This window comes from Oncorhynchus clarkii, chromosome 33, assembly GCF_045791955.1.
Source record: "Oncorhynchus clarkii lewisi isolate Uvic-CL-2024 chromosome 33, UVic_Ocla_1.0, whole genome shotgun sequence".
NCBI lineage: Eukaryota > Metazoa > Chordata > Actinopteri > Salmoniformes > Salmonidae > Oncorhynchus > Oncorhynchus clarkii.
In genome coordinates this window covers 25,719,546-25,745,834 of record NC_092179.1, presented here as the reverse complement: position 1 = coordinate 25,745,834, position 26,289 = coordinate 25,719,546, and the positions used below count along the sequence as shown (strand labels likewise).

Sequence of the window (26,289 nt, the reverse complement as noted above, 5' to 3'; positions counted from 1 at the left end):
CTCTCCCGATTTCTCAGTTTGGCATGGCGGCCAGTTCTAGGAAGAGTCTTGGTGGTTCCAAACTTCTTCCATTTAAGAATGATGGCGGGCACTGTGGTCTTGGGGACCTTCAGTGCAGCAGAAAAATGTTGTTACCCTTCCCCAGATCTGTGCCTTGACACAATCCTGTCTCGGAGCTCTACAGACAATTCATTCGACCTCATGGCTTGGTGTTTGCTCTGATATGCACTGTCAACTGAGGGACCTTTTATAGACAGTTGTGTGCCTTTCCAAATCATGTCCAATCAATTGAATTTACCCCGGGTGGACTCCAATTAAGTTGTAGAAACATCTCAAGGACGATCACTGGAAACAGGATGCACCTGAGCTCAACTTCGAGTCTCATTGCAAAGGGTCTGAATACGTATGTAAATAAGGTATTTCTGTTTTATACTTTTAATACATTTCAACCACATTTATTTCACTGTCGTTATGGGGTATTGTGTGTAGATTGCTGAGGAATTTTTGCCATTTAATACATTTTAGAATAAGGCTGTAACGTAACAACATTTAGAAAAATTCTAGTGGTTTGAATACTTTACGAAGGCACGGTCACAGATCCCCTCCTTTACCTCCAGATGGCCATAGAGAGAACGTGAACCTGGGGGAGACCTTTAACTTCTACATGATCCAGGGCCTCCACCCAGGCACTGAGTACGCCATCACCATCAACCCCATCTTTGTGGACATCGAGGGCCCTGTCATCTCTACCCCAGCCAAGACACGTGAGTTACCATGGAAACTGGGGCTATGTACAGGATGAGTCAACTTCTGAACATTATGGTTGCGTCCTAAATGACACCCATAATACAGTTCTTTCTACCACAGCCCTGTGCCAGAGCAGTGTGCCGGCCGAGGCCATCTCCCTTCATCATGCAGCTGTACAATGACTAACATTCTATCCATAATGATAGTTCAATTCTCTCCCCTCTCTCTCCTGTCTCCCTGTGCCAGTGGAGAGCAGTGCAGTCCAGACTCTGAAGGCATCGGCAGTGAGCACCAACAGTGCCATGGTCTCCTGGAACTCTGTCCCTGGGGCCACCGGCTACAGACTAGCCTGGGGGCCCACTCCAGGTGACCTCTCACCTCTACACAATGCACTCGCCCTGCCCAAAAACAACCCCCCTACCCCCTAGACAATTGTGGAGATCTGAGGGGATTTGATTTGATAGGCTAGGTGGAATGTTTTAACATATTGCTTATCCCTGTCCAATCCTCTCAGATCTCCAGAAGTGTGTACGGAGCTAGGGGCTAGAGGTTCTTTCTTGACAGGGCCTCTATCTCTCTCTTTCTCCCCCCCCCCCCCCCCCCCCCCCCCCCTTCTCTCCCTCTCTTTCTATCATACTCTGTCCTCCTGTCCTCCCTTTGGGCTTCTCTTCCTCTTGTAATTCTTTCTCTCTCTCTCTCCTTTTCTCTCTCATGCGTGATGTATCTCTGACGATGTTCAGAGTCTCCCCAACTCTGTGTATCTACCTACCATCCTTCTGTCTCACCGTGTCTATCAAAACCAGCATCACTAGAACATGATTGGAGGAAGATTCTGCAGCGGGCTTATGGATAAAAAGAAGGTGGGGGGGTGTATTTGATGTCACCCTTCTGAGCGTCCCTGTGGGGACACGACACGGATCCTTTGAAATGCCAGGACTGGGCTCCCCACCATGTCACTCGGTAGTACCAGCGTCATTTCCATGTGACAAGCTGGCATCATGGCCACCCCCTCAGAAAACAGGAAAATAAAAGGAGAGATGGAGGAATACGGGGGTTGTTTTAATGAGGGGACGGGCTTCTGATGATGTTCATATGGGGATGACAGGAAAGGGGGGAATGTGTGAATAAAGGTGTGTGTGTGAGAAAAGGGATTGATCAAGCCAGATGAAAAGATGGAGGAGGGAGAGTAGGGTGCCTTGTCCTTTCATGTGGAGACGATGATGGGAGTTATTTTGGGGTTTAGGTTGGTTTTTGTTCACGTATCCTCTTCTCATTGCCCTCTCGACTGGTTGACTTTTTTTTTTTAACTCGGGATGCTTTTAATATCAACAGAGCTACGCTTGGAAACGAAAGGTATCATCAAACAATCCCAATGTCTGTAGAATTACTTGCTTTCGATGATTTGATTTGCCTGTAATGAGCTGTAAAGCAATATGAAAGGGACAAATTGAATGGAACGTCGTTAAGTTGAGTATTCATTAAGGGATTCATTAAGTTGAGTACGAAGAGAGACCTAATTGCTAATTAACTAATTTAATTTAAGCTACATAGTGAGCAATTTTGCAAATCATCAGACACAACTGTGGCAGGGTAGCCTAGGACTAGTAACCGGAAGGTTACTTGCAAGGTTACTTGCAAGTTCAAATCCCCTAGCTGGCAAGGTACAAATCTGTCGTTCTGCCCCTGAACAGGCAGTTAACCCACTGTTCCTAGGCCGTCATTGAAAATAAGAATTTGTTCTTAACTGACTTGCCTAGTTAAATAAAGGTAAAATAAACTCAAGTGAACACTCCATTGGTCCAAAGGAGTTGGCCTCCAATAGCAGGTGATTGTCATTATGGGCAAAACACTAAACTGACCTTAGATCAGAGGCCCTAATCCTCCCCCTACTCCATTGTTATGTGTGTGTTATTCTTCCAGAGTTTGTGGGTCGGGACCGTCCTAGGCAGCTGGCTCTGAACGGCTCCACCACAGAGCACCTTCTGAAGAACGTGGTCCATGACACAGAGTATGTCCTGTCTCTTTACGTCCTGTTTGGATCGCTGGTGGGTCCCGGCGTCTCAGCTACCTTCCGCACCTGTGAGTCCAACGTGTCCTCTTTCCTAGTGAAGTGTATTTTCATCACTACCCTGACGACTTCCCCTTTATCTGGCACTCGGTCGTATCACCCATCATGCAGTATTGTTTTGTGTTTTCATGTTCAGACGCTCCTGTTTTTGTATTCTCTCTATGTTCGTTCTGATTAAACTCACCGACTGCACCTGCTTCCTGACTCCCTGCGTCTTCGTCATGTTGCCTTGTATCCCCTCTTCTCTCTCCACTAGCCCCTTTGGGATATGTGTCTAACTTCCACGTGACTTCCTACACCAGTTCCTCCATCGACGTGGAGTGGAGTCCCGTCGTGGGGTCCACCGAGTACAAACTCACCTGGAACATCGGTACCGTAGTGGGCTTCTTGATCCAAATCCTAAATATAACCTTATCTCAATTTCAAAGATAAATGTAGCCTGTGTGTGTGTGTGTGTGTGTGTGTGTGTGTGTGTGTGTGTGTGTGTGTGTGTGCGTGTGCGTGTGCGTGTGCGTGTGCGTGTGCGTGTGCGCGTGCGCGTGCGCGTGTGTGTGAACACGTGTGTGTAAATGTTTGTGTGTGCCTGAGTCTTTTAATTGGCTGTGTTACACAGATGGCAACACTCCCCAGTCCCAGTATTTGGACCGCAGCGTTCTGTTCTACCGCACTGAGGGCCTCAACCCAGAGACAGTCTACATAGTTAGCATCCACGCTGTCTACGGCAACACAGAGGGGCCAGAAATCTCCCTCTCACAGCTCACAGGTACCTGGAGAGAGAGTATGGGGTAAATCCAAACTTGTGCATGATTTTTTTCCCCACAGTGGTGATGGTGGGTATTGGACATTTTCACTTATTCCTATATTAATGTCATTGGGAGACTGAGTGAATTTTCGACTCAAGTGGTTGCTAGGATTTGCCCCTATGACGTCAGTGGAGTCTGCAGTCACAGCAGTGTGCTTGGTAGGTGCTGTATACAAACAACTCATTTAAGATACTGGGAATCCAAACGCATATGCAAGGAAACACATGGAAACAGTGGTTGACGTTGCTGTGGGTAATGTAATCACACTTGTGCATGGAAACACATGTAAACAGTGGTTGACGTTGCTGTGGGTAATGTAATCACACTTGTGCATGGAAACACATGTAAACAGTGGTTGACGTTGCTGTGGGTAATGTAATCACACTTGTGCATGGGAACACATGGAAACAGTGGTTGACGTTGCTGTGGGTAATGTAATCACACTTGTGCATGGAAACACATGGAAGCAGTGGTTGACGTTGCTGTAGATAATGTAATCACACTTGTGCATGGAAACACATGTAAACAGTGGTTGATGTTGCTGTGGGTAATGTAATCACACTTGTGCATGGGAACACATGGAAACAGTGGTTGACGTTGCTGTAGATAATGTAATCACACTTGTGCATGGAAACACATGTAAACAGTGGTTGATGTTGCTGTGGGTAATGTAATCACACTTGTGCATGGGAAGCCCTCACAGTCCTCCGCTGTATTTCCACCACTATTGTCATTCTAAGATGTGTGATTTGAACGAGACAGACCACTGTTATTTCAATCGAGTAAAGACGTCATTGAAAAGTGATGATCCATTCAGACCAGCCTTACTGATTGAACTTTTGGAAATACATTAAATGGAAAATATGGAGTGTAACTCTGAGTCACTGGCCATTTACATAAACCCACTGCCCTGTGGATGAAGTCCTGATATTGTAATCAAGTAGGGAGATGTGGAACGTTACGCCCCTTGTACCCTTGTAGACTGGTGGTGCCCTTGTTTGATTGACGGGTCATATACTTTGAGCTTACTATTTTAACCGAGGTTCCCTTTGTTGACACTTGAGGCTTGTGTTTTAACCACGTGTGTGTGTGTGTGTGTGTGTGTGTGTGTGTGTGTGTGTGTGTGTGTGTGTGTGTGTGTGTGTGTCACTGCTGCCTGACATGGTTGTTATCATATAATAATTCTATCTGAGTTTGTTTCTACTGTTAGAAACTCTGAACAGAAAGTACTTCCTTTACATTGAAGAAGTCCATCCAGACTGTTGTGTTGTTGAATGAGGAACATTGTCACAACATTTATAAAGATAATTGATTGTATATGTATTCAAGGTATGCTCAAAGCGGTCAACATTGAAAGGCAGAAACTCGCCTCATTCACCACCGATGTGTAGCATCCATGTAGCGGCAGCCATTTTGTGGCAGAAAGCTCACCACACATGTATTGTTTATCTTAAATGAACCAAACATCTATTGTTGATGTGTTTCCGTCAGCGTCGGTGACAGAGTCAGAGCTGATCCAGGCGGTCAAGGAGGTGAAGGTGGTGGATGTCGGAATCAACTCCTTCATACTGACCTGGAAGAGAACACCTGGGGTCACTGGCTACAAGATCTCCTGGAGCCCCTTCCATGGTGAGGAACACACACATGCATGTATGGACACACAGACATTGACACACAAACACACACCACCAAAACTCTATATACTACCCACCATTGCGACCTGTATGCTCTCGTTGGCTGGCCCTCATATTCGTCGCCAAACCCACTGGCTCCAGGTCATCTATAAGTCTTTGCAAGGTAAAGCCCCGCCTTATCTCAGCTCACTGGTCACCTTAGCAGCACCCACCCGTAGCACGCGCTCCAGCAGGTATATCTCACCAAAGCCAATTCCTCCTTTGGTCGCCTTACTTTCCAGTTCTCTGCTGCCAATGACTGGAACGAACTGCAAACATCACTGAAGCTGGAGACTCATATCTCCCTTACTAACTTTAAGCACCAGCTGTCAGAGAAGCTCACAGATTACTGCACCTGTACATAGCCAATCTGTAAATAGCCCATCCAACTACCTCACCCCCTATACTGTTATTTATTTATTTAGTATCTCTACTTGCACATTCATCTTCTGCACATCTATCACTCCAATGTTTAATTGCTACATTGTAATTACTTCGCCACCATGGCCTATTTATTGCCTTTACCTCCCTTATCCGACCTCATTTGCACACACTGTATATAGACTTTTTATATTGTGTTATTGACTGTATGTTTGTTTATTCCATGTGTAACTCTGTGTTGTTGTTTGTGTCGCACTGCTTTGCTTTATCTTGGCCAGGTCGCAGTTGTAAGTGAGAACTTGTTCTCAACTAGCCTACTTGGTTAAATAAAGGTGAAATAAAAATGTAGGCTCTATCTCAATTCGTCTTTCATGCTTCCTTGCATCCCCTCACATTCCCTCTTGTATTAGAGGTCATGGTCCCTCCCCACAGACCTAAGTTCTTCAAGGTGAGGAGAGAAGCTGTGAGGCATAAAGGAAAGATCGTTGTGAAATAGCTGTAGGCTATCCTGCTGTCCTGACCTATATATATATATATCCCATGCATGTTGACCTCTCTGCCTCTAGGTGGTGATGAGAAGTCCCAGCTAGTCTCTTCCTCCACGACCTCCTTCACGATCCCTAAGTTACAGGAGAGCTCGGCCTATAAGATCCAGGTGGCATCTATGGTGGGGGGCCGAGAAGGGAGCCCGTTCCTGGTCACTGCACGCACCTGTGAGTACTGAACTATGGCGACACCTCTCAGATATTCCTCTGGATAAGAGTGACTGCTAAATGACTCAAATGTAGACCTGTCACACGTCTCTACTCACCTAGCACCACCACCTAGCACCACCACCTAGCACCACCACCTAGCTCCACCACCTAGCACCACCACCTAGCACCACCACCTAGCACCACCACCTAGCACCACCACCTAGCCCAAAAAGTAGCAGTATGGTATCTTAAAGTTATTTTGTGTGGTTGAGGGGATCAGTTTGAGCAAGGCCAGGCGCAGAACCGATAATCTTGATCAGATAATGAGTAGTTATTTGGGATGCAAAGTGATTTGTAGATCAGTGAGTCTGCACAGTCTTTCTCAAACACTTAAATTATGTGTTGATTGTGTTCCAGTGGACCTGCCTAAAGTGAACGGCTTTGCAGCGCTGAACACCACAGACAGCAGTACTTCCCTCAACTGGATCAGAGTTGCCGGGGCTTCTGGGTACCTGCTCTCCTGGAGGCACATCTCAGGTCAGAGGTCAAAGCACAGCCAATCACATCAGGCTGTGACATCAGCACAGCCAATCACATCAGGCTGTGACACCAGCACAGCCAATCACATCAGGCTGTGACACCAGCACAGATGATCACATCAGGCTGTGACACCAGCACAGATGATCACGTCAGGCTGTGACACCAGCACAGCCAATCACATCAGGCTGTGACACCAGCACAGATGATCATGGCCTCATTCAAAATCCTTAGTAGAGAAAGAGAAAAACACTGGTTTCAAAATGTGGCAAATAAAAATAGTAAAACAATTATTTTTAAAAACTGTGGACATAAGAGACTAACGCATTTGAATAAATAAAAATATGTGAAATAGATAGTATAAAATAAATAAAATAAAAGCACCCTAAGTAAAAGCACGGCAAAAATGGTGTTTCTTAAGATCTTTCTTAAAAATGCCTTCAGTTTCTCCCATTTCCCATTGTTGAAGTAGTCACTGACTAGACATGACTGGGTAGGTGAACCCAAGGCTCCACCACATGGCTGTCAGCTGCCAGTCATACAATTGGAATGGGGCCTATGTTAGTGACATCAGTACGTGTTAATGACTTTGTGTGAGCATGGCAGTGGGGGTGGGGGGGTATATTTAGACAGCGCCCCTCTCTCTTATCCAAGTCATTTCCTTCAATAAACTGCCTAAAGTATAAATGGAATGTCGGGGTTTGTCTTTCATGTTCCGATCACTTTTTGGTCATCTCGGCACCCAGAACCAAATTGTTCGGTCTGTCACACGAGAAGACTACTTCCTGGAGATTTTATCAACTATTCTAGGTTTCATCTTCCCCAGTTTTTAAGTGTGAAGTGTTTGGAGGCCATAGTTAATAGAACTCATTATGTAGGCACAATAAATAGGGGTGAATTAGGGGTGAAATAGGGGTGAATTCAAGATGTAAATGGTGATTTTGTCCTGTAAATTGTCAATTGTTCCAAACTGTTATTGTGATGGGGAAACCTGAGTTACCCTTGGAATTGGGCTGGGTTATGTGTTATTACAGTGATGACAATTGTTTTGTGTTTGTCACTTTTTACAACCTCTTTGACCAACCAGAGGACAATTTGTTCACAATGACTTACCTGGATAAAGGTTAAGTAGATTTTTAATTTTGTTTTTACGACATATGGGTACACTTTTTCTCTTCAGAGTTGGACACCAAAAAGGAGAAGCTTGGCCCTTCTGCCACCATGTTTAAGCTGAGTGATCTGCTGTATGGCAGGACCTACATCTTCACCATCAGACCTCTGTATGGAGAGGTGGAGGGACCCATCACCTCTATCAATCACAGGATAGGTAAAGCTTAACACCTCTTCACGTTATGGCTCCAGCTCACTGGCACAATAAACAACGTGCTCACTCAAAAGTTCAAAAACGTCAACAACAAAAACAATTGTTGAGTGCTGTTATACTAAGCTGTAAGAAATGCAACGTTTTGAGAGCTGTCCATTACATGTTTATACACTTCACAGGAAACCGTCTATCATACAGGAAACCCAATGCTGGTTCATGTACTTACTAGGTCATGACATAAGTTATTACTAAGTAATTACTGTGGTGTACAGTAGGTGTAGGACAGGCTAGCGGTTAGTGTTGGGCCAGTAACCGAAATGTTGCGGGTTCGAATAATTGAGCTGACAAGAGGAGAAATCTGTCTGTGCCCTTGAGCAAGGCACTTAACCGGCTCCAGGGGCGCCGTACTAATATGGCTGACCCTGTAGAACAACACAATACACTGCACCTATCCATGTATGTGAGTATAAAAATGTCATAAATCATAATGTATACAGTATATCATGTGAAATGTGTCCAAGCACAACACTACTGCATATACATCTGAAACACTGTCTATTTCCTTTCAGTGGCCAAGGACCGTCCTCTGGTGCCTGTCCAGTCTTTACCAGCCACGCGTTCCCCTCTCCTCCCTCACACCCTCACCGCCTCCCACCCCAACGCAGCCAAAACCACCAAAGCCCACACCCGCTCCACCGTCACCAAAGCCCCCTCCAAAACCACCTCCGGCACCGCCAAGAAACCCCCAAGCACCACCGTTGTCAAAACAGCTGCAGCCACCACCAGCGTTGACCATCTTACCACCAATACCAGAAACGTATTGGTTTTGGATACAGAGACAACTGTTGGACCAGGGCCAGGTAACAGAAGTATTTATAGTACCTATATAGATGAATAGCTGTTAGGCATTACAATCAGAGCAAACTGACAGCCCCTCAGAATAACAGCACTTACCTCCATTAGAGACTGCTTCTTAAGACTGAAGAATAACAGCACTTACCTCCATTAGAGACTGCTTCTTAAGACTGAAGAATAACAGCACTTACCTCCATTAGAGACTGCTTCTTAAAACCCTCAGAATAACAGCACTTACCTCCATTAGAGACTGCTTCTTAAGACTGAAGAATAACAGCACTTACCTCCATTAGAGACTGCTTCTTAAGACTGAAGAATAACAGCACTTACCTGATTTAGAGACTGCTTCTTAAGACTGAAGATGTTCCTTTAGCAATGTTCTGTCTGATGATAATAATGTCTGCTAACAACCAATATCACTGTCACCATTACCTGTGTGTGTGTGTGTGTGTGTGTGCGCACCTGCACGCTCGTTCCTGTGTGTGCATGCGTGCCTCCATGTGCGTGTGTGTGTGTTGCAGTGTGTGGCAGGGTGAAGGCAGACATAGTGTTCCTGGTGGATGAGTCATGGAGCATCGGATCCAATAACTTTGCCAAGCTCAAGGACTTCCTGTTCCGGGTTGTCACCTATTTCCCTGTGATTGGTCCTCAGGGCACACAGGTCAGAGGTCACACACCTTCAATATGTCAAAAGCTTTACTGTTAATTTTAGGATTAACAGGCATGATGTACAGTATGTTAACACATCACACACAATAGACTTAAAAAAACATAGCAATGTAAGGGTGAAGTGTACCTGGTTGACTGTACCTGGTCGACTGTACCTAAAGTGTACCTGGTTGACTGTTCCTGAAGTGTACCTGGTTGACTGTACCTAAAGTGTACCTAGTTGACTGTTCCTGAAGTGTACCTGGTTGACTGTACCTGAAGTGTACCTGGTTGACTGTACCTGGTCGACTGTACCTAAAGTGTACCTGGTTGACTGTACCTGAAGTGTACCTGGTTGACTGTACCTGAAGTGTACCTGGTTGACTGTACCTGAAGTGTACCTGGTTGACTGTACCTGAAGTGTACCTGGTTGACTGTACCTGAAGTGTACCTGGTTGACTGTTCCTGAAGTGTACCTGGTCGACTGTACCTGAAGTGTACCTGGTCGACTGTACCTGAAGTGTACCTGGTTGACTGTACCTGAAGTGTACCTGGTTGACTGTACCTGAAGTGTACCTGGTTGACTGTACCTGAAGTGTACCTGGTTGACTGTACCTGAAGTGTACCTGGTTGACTGTACCTGAAGTGTACCTGGTTGACTGTACCTGAAGTGTACCTGGTCGACTGTACCTGAAGTGTACCTGGTTGACTGTACCTGAAGTGTACCTGGTTGACTGTACCGGAAGTGTACCTGGTTGACTGTACCTGAAGTGTACCTGGTTGACTGTACCTGAAGTGTACCTGGTTGACTGTACCGGAAGTGTATGGACTGTGTATACTTCTGAGCTCCATCTTAGAGAGTCTGGTTTCTTCTTAACTAGTTGGTCCTGGTCACCCTCATCTTGGCTTGTTCTTTTAGGGATTAAGGTCCTGGTCACCCTCACCTTGGCTTGTTCTTTTAGGGGTTAAGGTCCTGGTCACCCTCACCTTGGCTTGTTCTTTTAGGGATTAAGGTCCTGGTCACCCTCACCTTGGCTTGTTCTTTTAGGGGTTAAGGTCCTGGTCACCCTCACCTTGGCTTGTTCTTTTAGGGGTTAAGGTCCTGGTCACCCTCACCTTGGCTTGTTCTTTTTGGGATTAAGGTCCTGGTCACCCTCACCTTGGCTTGTTCTTTTAGGGGTTAAGGTCCTGGTCACCCTCACCTTGGCTTGTTCTTTTTGGGATTAAGGTCCTGGTCACCCTCACCCTGGCTTGTTCTTTTAGGGATTAAGGTCCTGGTCACCCTCACCTTGGCTTGTTCTTTTAGGGGTTAAGGTCCTGGTCACCCTCACTTTGGCTTGTTCTTTTAGGGGTTAAGGTCCTGGTCACCCTCATCTTGGCTTGTTCTTTTTGGGATTAAGGTCCTGGTCACCCTCACCCTGGCTTGTTCTTTTAGGGTCTAAGGTCTGAATTGTTGTTGCAAACTTTGTGACAACGTTTAGATTCAATATGTTAAAATCTGAAACCTAAAAGCACAGGACATTTGCAATCATCTTCCTTTTTCAGTTCGCCCAAAGTATGTACCCTAATGTATCTGTGGAAACAGCATTCTGTTATTGCCTCTTGCTGTATTTCATTAAAACTGTATTTTCTATATAGGCAATATGAAGGGGAATGACACATGTTATGATAAGATGACCTTGTTATTGAATGTACAGTACCAGTCAAAAGTTTTGACTCACTTACTCCTTCAAGGGTTTTTCTTTATTTTTACTATGTTCTACATGATGTAATAATAGTGAAGACATCAAAACTATGAAATAACACATATGGAATCATGTAGTAACCAACCAAGTGTTAAACAAAATATATTTCATATTTGAGATTCTTCAAAGTAGTAACGTTTTTCTTTGATGACAGCTTTGCACAGTCTTGGCATTCTCTCAACCAGCTTCATGAGGTTAAATATGTCAAAAGCTGGAATGCATTTCAATTAACAAGTGTGCCTTGTTAAAAGTACATTTGTGGAATTTCTTTCTTTCTTAGAGTGTTTGAGCCAATCAGTTGTGTTGTGACAAGGTAGAGGTGGTATACAGAAGACAGCCCTATTTGGTAAAATACCAAGTCCATATTATGGCAAGAACAGCTCAAATAAGCAAAGAGAAATTACAGTCCATCATTACTTTAAGACATGAAGGTCAGTCAATACGGAAAATTTCAAGAACTTTGAAAGTTTCTTCAAGTGCAGTCGCAAAAACCATCAAGTGCTATGATGAAACTGGCTCTCATGAGGACCGCCACAGGAAAGAAATACCAAGAGTTCCCTCTGCTGCAGAGGATAAGTTCATTAGAGTTAACTGGATCTCAGATTGCAGCCCAAATAAATGCTTCACTAAGTTTAAGTAACAGGCACATCTCAACATCAACTGTTCACAGGAGACTGTGTGAATCAGGCCTCCGTGGTCAAATTGCTGCAAAGAAACCACTACTAAAGGACACCAAAAATAAGAAGAGACTTGCTTGGGCCCAGAACCACAAGCATTGGACATTAGACTGGTGGAAATCTGTCCTTTGGTCTGATGAGTCCAAATTTGAGATTTTGGTTTCCAACCGCCATGTCTTTGTGAGATGCAGAGTAGGTGAACGGATGTGTGATTCCCACCGTGAAGCATGGAGGTGGAGGTGTGATGGTGCTATGCTGTTGACACTGTCAGTGGTTTATTTAGAATTCAAGGCACACTTAACCAGCATGGCTACCACAGCATTCTGCAGCCATACACCATCCCATCTGGTTTGCGCTTAGTCGGACTATCATTTGTTTTTTAACAGGAAAATGACCCAAAACACACCTCCAGGCTGTGTAGAGTGTAGAGTGTAGAGTGATGGAGTGCTGCATCAGATGACTTGTCCTCCACAATCACCCAACCTCAACCCAGTTGAGATGGTTTGGGATGAGTTGGACTTCAGAGTGAAGGAAAAGCAGACAACAAGTGCTCAGCATATGTGGGAACTCCTTCAAGACTGTTGTAAAAGCATTCCTCGTGAAGCTGGTTGAGAAATTGCCAAGAGTGTGCAAAGTTGTCATCAAGGCAAAGGGTGGCTGCTTTGAAAAATCTCAAAATATATAAATATAAATATATAAAATATATTTTGATTTGTTTAACACGTTTTTTGGTTACTACATGATTCCATATGTGTTATTTCATAGTTTTGATGTCTTCACTATTATTCTACAAAGTAGAAAATAGTTAAAAAATTAAAAAATCCTTGAATGGGTAGGTGTGTCTAAACTTTTGACTGGTACTGTAGGTAATTGCCACTGACTATCCCATCTCTCCCCTCAGATAGCAGTTGTGCACTACAGTGATGAACCAAGGATAGAGTTCAAACTGAATGATTACAAGAACAGGAACTCTGTCCTAAAGGCTCTGAGAGGAGTACACTATGGAGGAGGCAACACCAAAACAGGTACACACATACACACATGGACACATACACACACACTTACACACATACAGACATTCTGTCTGCGTAGAAAAATGTTAAATGTCTATAAGCTTTGAAAGTGGAGACCTCACAAACATCCAAAAGTAAACTTGCCTTGCCTTTTGGAGACAGCTTTGTATTTGCATAACTAATTAACTGTTAAATACTGAACTGTTTCGCCCAGGGCTGGATTACCTAATAGGCACACAGGGCATGTATCCCTGGAGGTCGGGTGCCCCCCAGATAACATATGATAGCAAAATGTGTGGAATTGCAGGAAATTAGCTTTAAACTGCTAAATGTTCTCTTAACCTCATGGCAAAAAGTGAACAATAGCATGAGATGAGCTATAAAACAGTCATTTTTCTCTCATGGCAAAAATGTAGAAATGTCTTTAAAACTCCAGCATGTTCTCATAGCTTTATGGAGGTTGGTGCCCCGGGGCCCAAATGCGGTAGTCCGGTGCTGGTTTCGCCCCACAGTTAGCCAAGGTATTTAGCTAGCCAGCTGATGTTGTGTTCAGTTGGATAGCAACCGTTTTTACCCTCTTTTGCTAGCTACCGTAGCCCTGTCTGTCAAACGCCCGTCTCCAAAAATGACAATTTTGCATTTTGAAATTGTGACACACCTTCCATGCCTATTCACTTTCAATACACATTGATTCTCTATATTGTACCTGCGTAAGTGCCTGCGACCAAGTCTGTGTGTCAGTGGCGGTCGGTGCCTTTTAAGATGAGGAAGGATGATCATTTAGGGGCGGCAGGGTAGCCTAGTGGTTAGAGCGTTGGACTAGTAACCGGAAGGTTGCAAGTTCAAATCCCCGAGCTGACAAGGTACAAATCTGTCGTTCTGCCCCTGAACAGGCCATCATTGAAAATAAGAATTTGTTCTTAACTGACTTGCCTAGTTAAAAAAATAAAAATATTTTTTTTACGAACATGGCCGTATTTCTATTACAGCATGTTGGATGACTGTCATTCATATTCCATTCACCCAGTTAAATGTAACATCGATAGGTTTAGGCTACTACATCTTCCCTGTACCCATCATGAGGCTGCACACAGGTCGGGAGAAAGATTTGAGGTGACAGACAGTGACACACAGACAGACAGTGACACATTCAATACCGCCTTGCACACTCTTGCCTGCATCTAGCTGATCTACGGTGTAATCATTAGTCCAACAGTTGCAAAATAGAGTTTCTATTGGACAAATTCAGTTATGTTTATCGCCTTTTTGTTTCATTTGCTTTTGTTTTAAGAAATGTTTAACAGAATCCGCACAATGAATACACCCCTGATCACACGCAAACACAGTTCTCTTTCATAGCAGCCACATACAAACTGCTCGTTGTACATATAATTCCTTCTCACATCTATCTACGTGCTCTCTACGTACCTTTTCCCTTCACTTGTGGACTATCTATGACCAGGTGAAAAAACATTTCCAAGTCATACAGACTATATCATTGCCACGTCATAGTCAACAAAGCTACTAGAACTAATGTGTTAGTAAACATGCTACAATCATACAGTACCGTGTACAGTCAGCAGCAAGCAGTTTAGGAGTTGCACTGGCGGGCCCCGGTGGCAATACATTTATAAAAGCTTAACTTGACTTGGAAGAGTTCCAGTGCTGGATAGCGATAGTCAGCTACCTCCCCATCCCTTCCTCTCTGTTTGAACCGGCTGTTTGACTAGCTTGTTGCATTCAATGCTAGCTAAGTGAAAGTGAAAAAATATATACTATGAAAAATTGCTAGCTCTCTCTCTCTCACTCTCTCTTGCTCTCTCACTTCTCCTTAATTTTGGATTAATTTGTTAAAAACTGTTCAGCTATTGTCTGTCTCTCTCTTTGAGTCAACTATCTCACCATATTTTATGCACTGCACTGCACTGCAGTGCTAGCTAGCTCTAGCTTATGCTTTCAGTACTAGATTCATTCTCTGAGTCTTTGATTGGGTGGACAACATGTCAGTTCATGCTGCAAGAGCTCTGATAGGTTGGAGGACATTCTCCGGAAGTTGTCATAATTCCTGTGTGAATCTATGGAAGGGGGTGAGAAGCATGAACCTCCTAGGTTTTGTATTGAAGTCAATGTACGCAGAGGAGGACAGAAGCTAGCTGTCTTCAGGCTACACCGTGGTGCTACCCTACAGAGTGCTGTTGAGGCTACTGTAGATCTTCATTGCAAAACAGTGTGTTTTAATAAATTATTTGGTGACGTGAATATATTTAGTATAGTTTTATCTAAAAATTATAACTTTTTAAATGTTTCACTATTTAAAAAAAAAACTATATTTTGTAGGGTTGGTCTTCTCTTTCTTCCTGTGAGAAGCCTCCACTGGTGTGTGTGTACATATTGATAGTGATATTGCCAGTGAATGTATTGTTGTTCCATAGGGAAGGGGATGAGCTACGTTCTGAAGGAGCTGTTCCAGGAGTCTCTGGGGATGAGGCAGGAGGTGCCTCATGTCTTGGTGTTGCTGACAGATGGCCGGGCCGTGGACGATGTGGAGCAACCCTCCAGGATCGCACAGGCTTATGGTCAGTTAAGATATCAGTGGTCATACTCTACATACTAGGGGTCAAAGGTTGTGGCTAGATGGTAAACAGATACGAACATAAGTGACTTTTCAAAGCAGGCTAGGAGTGCATTTTATCTAACCCTAACCCTTTTCCTAACCTTAACCTAATTATCCTAACCTGCTATGTTAATTATCCTAACCTGCTATGAAAAGTAACTTCCGTTCGTAGCTGTATACCATCTAGTCAAAACCGTGGTCAATGTCTTGGGACATCTAAGGATTGTAGCCATTTTGTTCTTGTTGATTAGGAGCCGTTGCTACTGACACGCAAGGTCCTGAAAACATCTCTTTAACACAGATGAATCTACACAGGCATATCTCACCTGTCTTTGATACATGTAGTGATATCCAGTAACTGGTCCTTGTCAGAAGCCTTTGACTTTGCATATTGCTGAATATTGCTTTGTATAACATGATATCATGTATTTTCACATTCTTCTCTGATATTGACTCCACTCTCAGGTGTGAGTGTGCTGGCCATCGGGGTGGCCAATGCAGACATGGACGAGCTGAAGAAGATAGCATATCCAGCCAGCTACCAGAACATCTTCTACGCCAGGGACTTTGATGACTTCTCTTCCATAGAGAGAGAGTTCATCAGCAACATCTGCAGCGAGGCGCTGCTCTCTGAGTTCAGACAACACGACGAGGTACAGAATACACACGTCTGAATGAAACTAACAAATCATTTGAAATGAAAGGTACTACATCAGGACTTTTTGGAACAACGTGCTTGTTTTCAACATTCTAGCTTGCTGATAACGTTTGCTCAATATGTCTCCTTAGCTGGGATCACAGTTAAGTATGAAGTGTGGAATGCTGGCAAGCAGCTAATTATGACAGAGATGTGAAACTCAGCTGTGTGTTGGAGTGGGCTGCTCTCGCCCTCCAGCTGGAATTAGAATGTTCTAGAGGTAGAAATGAGGATTTAAATAATAATGACCTATAGCCTCTGATTCAAGGTCATATAATAAGGTCAATATCAATGTGTTTGACCACTTTTATTAGTCTGCCCAGCTGGACACTCCAACTGATGACCCTGATGAGCTGACCAAACCCCAGGGCCCCTGCTCCTTACAGTGCAAGGTACGTCCTTCTCTTAGTCATCATCATCATTACTGTTATCATCAACATTACTATTATCATCATCATCATTACTGTTATCATCAACATTACTATTATCATCATCACCATCCTCATCATTGCCTATTTCACTATTTGTGTCAGCATATAGCAGCATAGAAATATATTCTACATATATGGTTTGTTCCCTCCCAGCAACCAGTTCTGCTAATGCCGTCATTCCGACCAGTTCTGGCAATGACGTTATTCCGACCAGTTTTGGCAATGCCGTCATTCCGACCAGTTTTGGCAATGCCGTCATTCCGAGCAGTTTTGGCAATGCCGTCATTCCAAACAGTTCTGGCAATGCCGTCATTCCAAACAGTTCTGGCAATGCCGTCATTCCGACCAGATTTGGCAATGTCGTCATTCCGACCAGTTTTGGCAATGACGTCATTCCGACCAGTTTTGGCAATGACGTCATTCCGACCAGTTCTGGCAATGCCGTCATTCCGACCCGTTCTTGTAATGACATCATTCCGACCAGTTCTTGTAATGACGTCATTCCGACCAGTTCTTGTAATGACGTCATTCTGACCAGCTCTTGTAATGACGTTATTCCGACCAGTTCTGGTAATGACGTCATTCCGACCAGCTCTTGTAATGACGTCATTCCGACCAGTTCTTGTAATGACGTCATTCCAACCAGTTCTGGTAATGACGTCATTCCGACCAGTTCTGGTAATGACGTCATTCCGACCAGCTCTTGTAATAACATCATTGCCCACTGGGCTCCTTCTTTAGCTGACCTTTGACCCACTGTCTTTTGGAAATATGGACTGACCTTTATTTGATTAATAGATTAATCTCTTTATCCTTTCTGATTTACTTTCAAAGGGGCAGAAAGGTGAAAAGGTGAGTACAGTTATATTTAGTTACTTCTAACTTGGTGATTAAATGAGATATTTGGACTTTATGTTTACCTCTCTTTTTCTCTGTCTGTCACTCACAGGGAGATGGCTCTGGTAATGGTGGACTGGTATGTTCTACACCACAATTTAATTAAGTCATCTATTCATCCAGCCATTCAATTAATCATTCATTCATTCAGTCATTCATCAATGTATCCAGCCATCCAGCCATTCATTGTCATTCATTCATTCAGTCATTCATCAATTTATCCAGCCATCCAGCCATTCATTGTCATTCATTCATTGCCATTTATTTATTCATTCATCTGCCATAATTCCATGACATTTGTTTGATTACAGAGACTCCAGCAAAACACTGCAATGTTTGAGTCAATTGGCCTCAAGTCCAAAGGAGAGAAAGGAGAGAGAGTAAGTGGTAACTCTCTCATCATACATTGTCTATGTAGGCTATCATCTACACACACTGATACAGTAGAGTTCTGTGCCCTTGAGCAAGGCACTTAACCCCCACTGATACAGTAGAGTGCTGTGCCCTTGAGCAAGGCACTTAACCCCCACTGATACAGTAGAGTGCTGTGCCCTTGAGCAAGGCACTTAACCCCAACTGCTTGAAGATCACTGCCCAGCGGCTGGTCCTGTGCTGCTCCCAGCCGTGTGCGTGCGTGCGTGTGCGTGCGTGTGTGTGCGTGCGTGTGCGTGCCTGTGTGTGTGTTTGATTGTTTGTTTCTTTGAGTATCCGTGTGTCAGAATTGATGATGAAAGTTGACAGAATCGCTGCTATATATTCTTCTGTAGCATCTGACAGTTAGGCATTCAACAATCTGTCTTTGTTTGGTCCTATAATTGTGTTTTAATAAGCCATTTTATACACAGAAGATCTCTGCTAAACACAGTCAAGCTGTTCATACACAGAAGATCTCTGCTAAACACAGTCAAGCTGTTCATACACAGAAGATCTCTGCTAAACACAGTCAAGCTGTTTATACACAGAAGATCTCTGCTAAACACAGTCAAGCTGTTTATACACAGAAGATCTCTGCTAAACACAGTCAAGCTGTTTATACACAGAAGATCTCTGCTAAACACAGTCAAGCTGTTCATACACAGAAGATCTCTGCTAAACACAGTCAAGCTGTTTATACACAGAAGATCTCTGCTAAACACAGTCAAGCTGTTTGTACACAGAAGATCTTTGCTAAACACAGTCAAGCTGTTTATATTTCTCTCTGTGATCAGCGATAACTTTGGAACGAAATGTACTAGAAATACAAAGTAGCTCATGTCTGTAATTGAACAACCCACTGGGCACACACTGGTTGAATCAACGTTGTTTTCACATCACTTCAATGAAATGACGTTAAACCAACATGGAAAAGATGTTGAATAGACATCTGTGCCTAGTGGGAAGTGAAGGATAAAAAGATGTTTAAAATTCAACGCTAGATGACTGTATTATAGGCTACATAATGTAGGCCTAAATATTTAAATAATATTTAACTACATGTTCAGTTAACGGAGTTATATTAGTAAGCTAAGCTGTCTGTAATTTATATATATTTCATGATGTGTAAGAACGTGTGCAATGATGTGCCAAATGAATCTGTGATTGAGTGTAATTACTATAGGGTAAGCATTAGAATAAGCTGCCTCAATATTAGCAGCCATTAGGTGATAATATAGCTCTAGGAGCTGACCCATTGTCAGTATTGTGGAATAATTCTAATGTTAAGGTAAGATTTTAATGGAGAAAGCTGATCCGAGAGCAGTGCTGCCTTTCTTTCCACCCTATCAGTATTGACACATGCTCCAACGACGCACTTAGCGAGTGTTTTTTCTGCGTGGTGTTTTGGGAAATGCATGTTAAACCGTTGGCCGTTGTAGGAAAGATGCATCGTTAAAACATGGGAAGCCTAAATTCCATTGCTTTCGGGAAACCGGGCCCAGGATAGCACACCTTCCACCTCCACTCAGCTTAGCGCCAGGCATAGCAAATCAACAACAATACAATGATCCTATTGATCTCAGTGTGTCCTCAGTGTTCATTGATACTGGACTTCACATAGAAACAGAGATCAAATGTTATATTTGGGTCAGTACTCCTTTTTCAATCTTTCTTCTTGGTTGTGTAATGTGTTTTTATGACGTGAAGGTGTGTAGTAGAACAATGATAGTGGAATCAAAACAGATACAGAAGACAAACAGAAAAGAAAAAGGGAAAACAAATCTGTGTTGTGTATTTTTTGGCACTGTATTTTTTTCATTTAACAGGGACTTCCTGGAACAGATGGTGTCCCCGGGTTGCCAGGACGACCAGGACGAACCGGACCCCCAGGTTCAGCCGGACAACGGGTAAATCTAACAAAGAAAGAAACAGTCTTGTTGTACTCTGAGTGTTCAAAACATTAGGAACACCTTCCTAATATTGAGTTGCATCCCCTTTTGCCATCAGAACAGCCTCAATTTGTCAGGGAATGGACTCGACAAGCTGTTGAAAGGGTTCCACAGGGATGCTTGCCCATGCTGACTCCAATGCTTCTCACAGTTGTCTCAAGATGGCTGGAAGTCCTTTGTGTGGTGGTCCAGTCTTGATACACACGGGAACCTGTTGAGCATGAAAAACCCAGCATCGTTGTAGTTCTTGACATATTCAAACCGGTGCGCCTGGCACCTTCTACCACACCCTGTTCAAAGGCACTGAAATATTTTGTCTTGCCCATTCACCCTCTGAATTGCACACACACACAACCCATGTCTCAATTGTCTCAAGGCTTAAAAATGGTTCTTTAACCTGTCTCCTCCTCATCTACACTCATTTGAAGTGGATTTAACACATGACATCAATAAGGGATCATAGATTTAACCTGGATTCACTTGGTTAGTCTATGTCATGGAAAGAGCAGGTGTTCTTAATGTTTTGTACAGTCATTGTATCGGGATGATGTATTGGACTGTTATGCACCGTTACTGTGTGTGTGTGTGATTTACATTTTTTAAGGTGCTTCTGTGTGCCTGTCACCACAAAGTAAAGTTATTCTAGGAATTAAGCTTAAGCCTTCCATTGTGCAAAACTGGTTGAAATGACAGTTTTGCTCACAGCTTATTAACTACATTTGAATTTATGCCACTTATGTAAATGAGATGTTTCTAATGCCAGTTTTCTCTCTGTTTCAGGGTTTAGAAGGTGTTCCAGGTGATCTGGTATGTTCAATGTGCTTATGGAGGCAATGTTTATTAGTGTCTAGTAGTGTACCCATAAGCTCAAACTCTATTCCCAAGTTGGTGCACTACTTTTGACCAGGACCTATAGGGCTCTGGTCAACACTAGTGCACTGCAGTATATAGGGAATAGGGTGCTTTTTAGGATGCAGACCCTAGGTCTTGTTCTTCAGAATGACTCATAAGGCCATTAATGCCTGTGTCTCTGTTTTCAACTTGTTCTCTACAACTCTCCACTTTTAATCCGTCATAATAAAACATGTCGTTACTAATCATAATGCCATGCACTTTGAGTGACAGTTTTCCATAATACTATGATTATGCTGACACCTGTGGGCACATGAAATTAAGTTTCTCAGTTTTATTTCCTAGCTTAAACTGTTGAATCCGTCGTCTCCAGTTTTCTGAGATGTTTCCCTCAAGGCTCAACGTTTGTGGGGGTTGAATTGGTTCCATAACGGTGAAACCAACGGTTATTTCTGACACCATGCAATATTAAACTAGCTAGCTTTGGTGAGCAATGACCAAGTGTGTATTCATTCAGCCATCTTTATTCAAAACTTTATTTCCCGTGGCTTCAGGTGGCTGCCTAATCATGTCATTACACTCATCCTTTTATGATTTCCTGTCAGGTGATCTAGTGTGTCATTGTGAACGCTGTCATGTATCGATTTTAATGTTATTTTCTGTAATCACAGGGGCCTCCTGGTATCACTGGTCCAAAAGGCCAGAGAGGAGAGAGGGTAAGTCCAACCGAACAACATGAGTCTGGAAGCAAGTAGATGTTATAAGAAATGTTAGGATTATCTGTGCAATATAAAATGTAATGCTAACCAATAGGGTCATGTGATTAAAGCGTTAAGTTTGAACTCTACCTATAGACCTTCCTGCCTTCATGCCAAACCCTTAGTCGCCTGTTTTTATCTTCAAGTTTTAGATAATCATACTACGAGTTCACCACAAGGGGATATTATGTGACCTTTGACCTCTCTCTGCCAGGGGGAGCCTGGGTATGTTATAGGGGGCATAGGAGACGGGCATTATGCTCCTGGACGAAAGGGAGAGCCTGGATCATCAGTGAGTATTCACAACACAGATCCTAAAACAACTTTGTTTACAAAGGCTTTATAAAGGCCTTATAAAGGGATATACACGTTTCATAAAGGGTTTGGAAATTGTATTACCTGAAAAAACTTTTTGTTCGTTCAACATAAATAATTGATACTACATGCTTCCTCTGATTAAGGAATACAAATGATATGGTTGTTGTTTAATGTCCTATCCTGCTCTGATAAAAGGGACCCCAAGGGGCTCCGGGTGTACCAGGGGTCTCTGGACCCTCAGGCCTGCCTGGACAGTCAGGTTCACCTGGGTCCTCAGGGATATCTGTTAAGGTAAGACAGACAGATAGTGCAGGTAGATCTTACATACTATTATTATTATTATATCACATAATAATAATCGTTCAACAAGACTGTGACCCCATTTTGAGTTTTCTGTATGTTATGTGTGTTGATGTGTCATTCAAAAATACATACTACAAGTATCATGTTGTCAGCACACAATGGAAATAATATTGGGGATAAAATACATCCCTGAGGGACTCCGTTGTAACCAGTTCATATGATAAAATGTCTTTCACATTGACCTTCTGTGGCCGGTCACTTAACAATCTTAAATGATATGGGTTTCACAACATTGATTGATTTGATGTGTTTATGTTCTATTCTTCCCTTGCAGGGGGAACATGGGGAGGCAGGTGCTAAAGTGAGTGGGTGGTTCCTTTCTCCTTTCTTTTCTTCAACAGTATAGTTACTGCTTTGGGTCAAGGGAAGATGGAGCTTGCTAAGTCAATGGAATTCACCTAAATTGGAATGAAAAACTGGCACGGTGTTGATATGAATAGAACAATGCTGCCAGGATTATGAATTAGTTTTAGCGATCGCATTTTAAACACACATTTTGGGCTTTGCTGACAATTCTAGAAATGGGTGTTGATTTTTCAAAACTAGTATTGGGTCATGTAGTGCCTTTAACAGGGCTACTTTGAAAAAGAGCTTCCTGTCACGACAGGACTCACCTGGATAAATACAAAAGAAATGAATACAAGTCATTCATGCTACATCTATGTTTAATATTGCCCAATAACTTGATAAATGCAAATTTAACCTCTTTTCCTTGCTGGTATGTTATTAATTAAATAACATTAGTGTTTTGTGATGTTTTGAAAGGGTTTGCGTGGGAAAGCAGGGGCCAAAGGAGACAAAGGAGATCATGGTAAAGATGTAAGTGTTTAGTTTCTGTTATGCAGCAAGCAGCCTAGCGATTAGAGTGTTGGGCCAGTAACTAGTTTGAATTCCAAAGCCGACAAGGTGAAAAACCTGTCAATGTGATCTTGAGCAAGGCACTTAACCCTAATTGCTTCAGGGTTGCCATTGATAATTTCAGACACTGGCCATGAAACAAGTCTCTGATGGTGTCTCAGGGAGAGACATCACTTTCTGAATAGGACAAATATAAGCACCCACCAAACTATGATGATTAATTATGCTCAGTTTGTGTTAATTAAACTATAATACCACATTGCTATTTCTAAGTATTGGCTTTTAGTTCATGTGTTGTTCAATCTTTCTTCCTTTCCTTGTTGTCTGTCTCAAACCAGGGCCAAGCAGGGTTACCTGGTCCCATTGGAATTGATGGTGTTCCAGGCTTCCCAGGTCAAAAGGGATATAAGGTAAGAGTGTCCTTCACCAAGAAGTTACAGTATACCTGAAGGGACATTATCTTGTGGTTTCCTCTGTATATTTGAATGAAGCCACAGCGAATATCATATTTGAATACTATTGGTTTATGTGGGTATCATACTGCATGTTGATTTGATTACGGTTATGATAGGATTCTGATTGGTGATTTGTGCTGTTCTTCCCAGGGAGAGGAGGGGATCGGGGTTCCCGGTGTCCAGGGGCCTCGTGGAGAGCCAGGGGAGAAGGTACAAACAGTTCATACATGGACTCATCAACATGAAGTGTGTGTATCGCTTCACCTCAATTGTGTAGTTTGTTAGTCACGTATTAGCTAATCATTGGTTTAACTTTGTCTTGCAGGGAAATATAGGCCTATCAGGACCTGAGGGACTAAAGGTACTTCATTTATGTTAACACTTTGATTTGATGCTCAAACAACATAGGAACTCTGCAAACCCGTTGGACTGCAGTATGGACCTAGTTATTCACACCATTGAAGTATCATCTTTGTTCTGTCTTTCTAAGGGAGATGCTGGTGTTCAAGGGATACAAGGGGTTGTCGGACCACGGGTATGCATCAACTTTATATTTGTTTATATTGGATACACATACAAAAGTGGAGACCATTATCATGTACTTTATATACAGACTTTCGTAATTAAATTATTCCGGCTGGATGGTTTCTCTCCAGTGGTGTAAAGTACTTAAGATAAAAATACTTTAAAGTAATACTTAAATCGTTTTTTTGAATATCTGTACTTTACTTTAGTATTTATATTTTTGACAACTTTTACTTTTACTTCACTACATTCCTAAGGAAAATGATGTACTTTTTACTTCATACATTTCCCTGACACCCAAAAGTACTCGGTACATTTTGAATGCTTTGGAGGACAGAAAATTATCCAATTTGCACACTCAAGAGAACCTCCCTTGTCACCCCTACTGCCTCTGATCTGGCGGACTCACTAAACACAAATGCTTTGTTTTTAAATGATGTCTGAGTGTTGGAATGTGACCTTGGCTATCCGTAAATTAAAAAACAAGAAAATTGTGCTGTCTGGTTTGCTTAATATAAGGAATGTTCCATTATTTGTATTTTTACTTTTGATACTTAAGTATATTTTAACAATTACATTTACTTTTGATGCTTAAGTATATTTAAAACCAAATACTTTTACTCAAGTAGTATTTTACTGGGTGACTTCACTTTTACTTGAGTCATTCTATTAAAGTATCTTGACTTTTAATCAAGTATGAGGTGTGAGTACTTTTTCCACTACTGTTCCTCTCCTCCTTTAGGGGAAGAAGGGAGTGAAAGGCATCCAAGGGGATAAGGTCAGTTAAATCCACACTGATTTGCTCTACCGCTCATTACGCCACCTCATATTGAAATATTCTCTGAATAATTAATAAGAGTGGTGTTTCATCAGCTGATTAAATGAGAAAATCTATTTATTTCAGCTCCAGGTCAATCACTGGGCTGTGTATGGCTTAGAATGTGATCAGATCCATTAAGCTGTGTGTGTGTGTGTGTGTGTGTGTGTGTGTGTGTGTGTGTGTGTGTGTGTGTGTGTGTGTGTGTGTGTGTGTGTGTGTGTGTGTGTGTGTGTGTGTGTGTGTGTGTGTGTGTGTGTGTGTGTGTGTGTGTGTGTGTGTGTGTGTGTGTGTGTGCGCGCGCCCGTGCATCTGTTTGCATACGCCAGTCCGAGCACAAGCCAATGAAGTGCAAGTCCCCACCTCATAACAGTTATCACATCTCCTGCTACGATAGATAGTATGTTTTTACTCTACAGTCAGGTGTGTGAGTAGCTCATCAGATTATGATCATGGTGATAATGTGGTGGTAATGTTATGGTTATGTCTCCTACAGGGCGATCGAGGAGAGGTGGGGCCTATGGGAACACAGGGAGTGACAGTGAGTATAACCAGCCATTACAGAATCAATCATTACCACACTACCAAACCTGGGCTGTGTTCATTTGAGCATGCAGAAACAGAAAACAAAAATGAGTGTTTCTTACTGGACAAGTCCGGGTAGTCCCTCTCCGTTTCAGTTTGTCTTCCATTTGGTGCCTATTGAAGACGGCCTCGAGTCTCCTGACTTACAGTCTGTAGGGCTTTTATGGCTTACCCTCCCTTCACAAATCCTCTGGTTACAAATTTGCTCTCTTTATCCTTCAAATCGCTTGTGTTGTAACTTTTCATTGAGAAAGTTTGCAACTAGTTAGGTGAACCCACTTCCCCTGCCCTCTCCCTCCACACATTATCTGTGTGAAGGAGTGTGTCTACCTTAGGGAAATTAACCCAGCTGATTAGATTGAAGTGGGCAGCCATCCTCCTCCAACCTGTCCAGCCATGGGCTACATCGGCCTGCTAATAGACGACTAGTAAAGGCCCAGTGCACTACTTTTATTATTATTATTAATATGTTTTTTTTTATTCTGATTTTTCAGGGGGTGCTGCAGAACCCTCAGCACCCCTACCTCCCACGGCTATGGGTGTGTCAGGACTAATGGTCTATCTGAGAAGGTCTTGCATCACTAAGCTTT

General features: G+C 42.9%; 1 protein-coding gene across 1 annotated transcript in view; it reads left to right on the top strand.

Annotated features, from left to right (window-relative positions):
- Nucleotides 1-26,289, top strand: part of LOC139393125 (collagen alpha-1(VII) chain-like) — a 109,026-nt gene that overhangs the window by 27,813 nt on the left and 54,924 nt on the right. Inside the window, exons 12-42 of the mRNA XM_071141492.1 lie at nt 618-764; nt 994-1,113; nt 2,668-2,826; nt 3,072-3,185; nt 3,429-3,578; nt 5,110-5,247; nt 6,239-6,385; nt 6,785-6,904; nt 8,085-8,231; nt 8,798-9,088; nt 9,605-9,744; nt 13,055-13,178; nt 15,599-15,742; nt 16,246-16,433; nt 16,792-16,869; nt 17,743-17,760; nt 17,858-17,884; nt 18,117-18,185; nt 20,046-20,126; nt 20,949-20,975; nt 21,692-21,736; nt 21,993-22,070; nt 22,292-22,387; nt 22,734-22,760; nt 23,225-23,278; nt 23,656-23,727; nt 23,923-23,982; nt 24,098-24,133; nt 24,263-24,307; nt 25,040-25,075; nt 25,611-25,655. Of these exons, the coding sequence (XP_070997593.1) occupies nt 618-764; nt 994-1,113; nt 2,668-2,826; nt 3,072-3,185; nt 3,429-3,578; nt 5,110-5,247; nt 6,239-6,385; nt 6,785-6,904; nt 8,085-8,231; nt 8,798-9,088; nt 9,605-9,744; nt 13,055-13,178; nt 15,599-15,742; nt 16,246-16,433; nt 16,792-16,869; nt 17,743-17,760; nt 17,858-17,884; nt 18,117-18,185; nt 20,046-20,126; nt 20,949-20,975; nt 21,692-21,736; nt 21,993-22,070; nt 22,292-22,387; nt 22,734-22,760; nt 23,225-23,278; nt 23,656-23,727; nt 23,923-23,982; nt 24,098-24,133; nt 24,263-24,307; nt 25,040-25,075; nt 25,611-25,655 (3,023 nt within the window). The remainder of the gene's footprint in view (nt 1-617; nt 765-993; nt 1,114-2,667; nt 2,827-3,071; nt 3,186-3,428; nt 3,579-5,109; nt 5,248-6,238; nt 6,386-6,784; nt 6,905-8,084; nt 8,232-8,797; nt 9,089-9,604; nt 9,745-13,054; nt 13,179-15,598; nt 15,743-16,245; nt 16,434-16,791; nt 16,870-17,742; nt 17,761-17,857; nt 17,885-18,116; nt 18,186-20,045; nt 20,127-20,948; nt 20,976-21,691; nt 21,737-21,992; nt 22,071-22,291; nt 22,388-22,733; nt 22,761-23,224; nt 23,279-23,655; nt 23,728-23,922; nt 23,983-24,097; nt 24,134-24,262; nt 24,308-25,039; nt 25,076-25,610; nt 25,656-26,289) is intronic.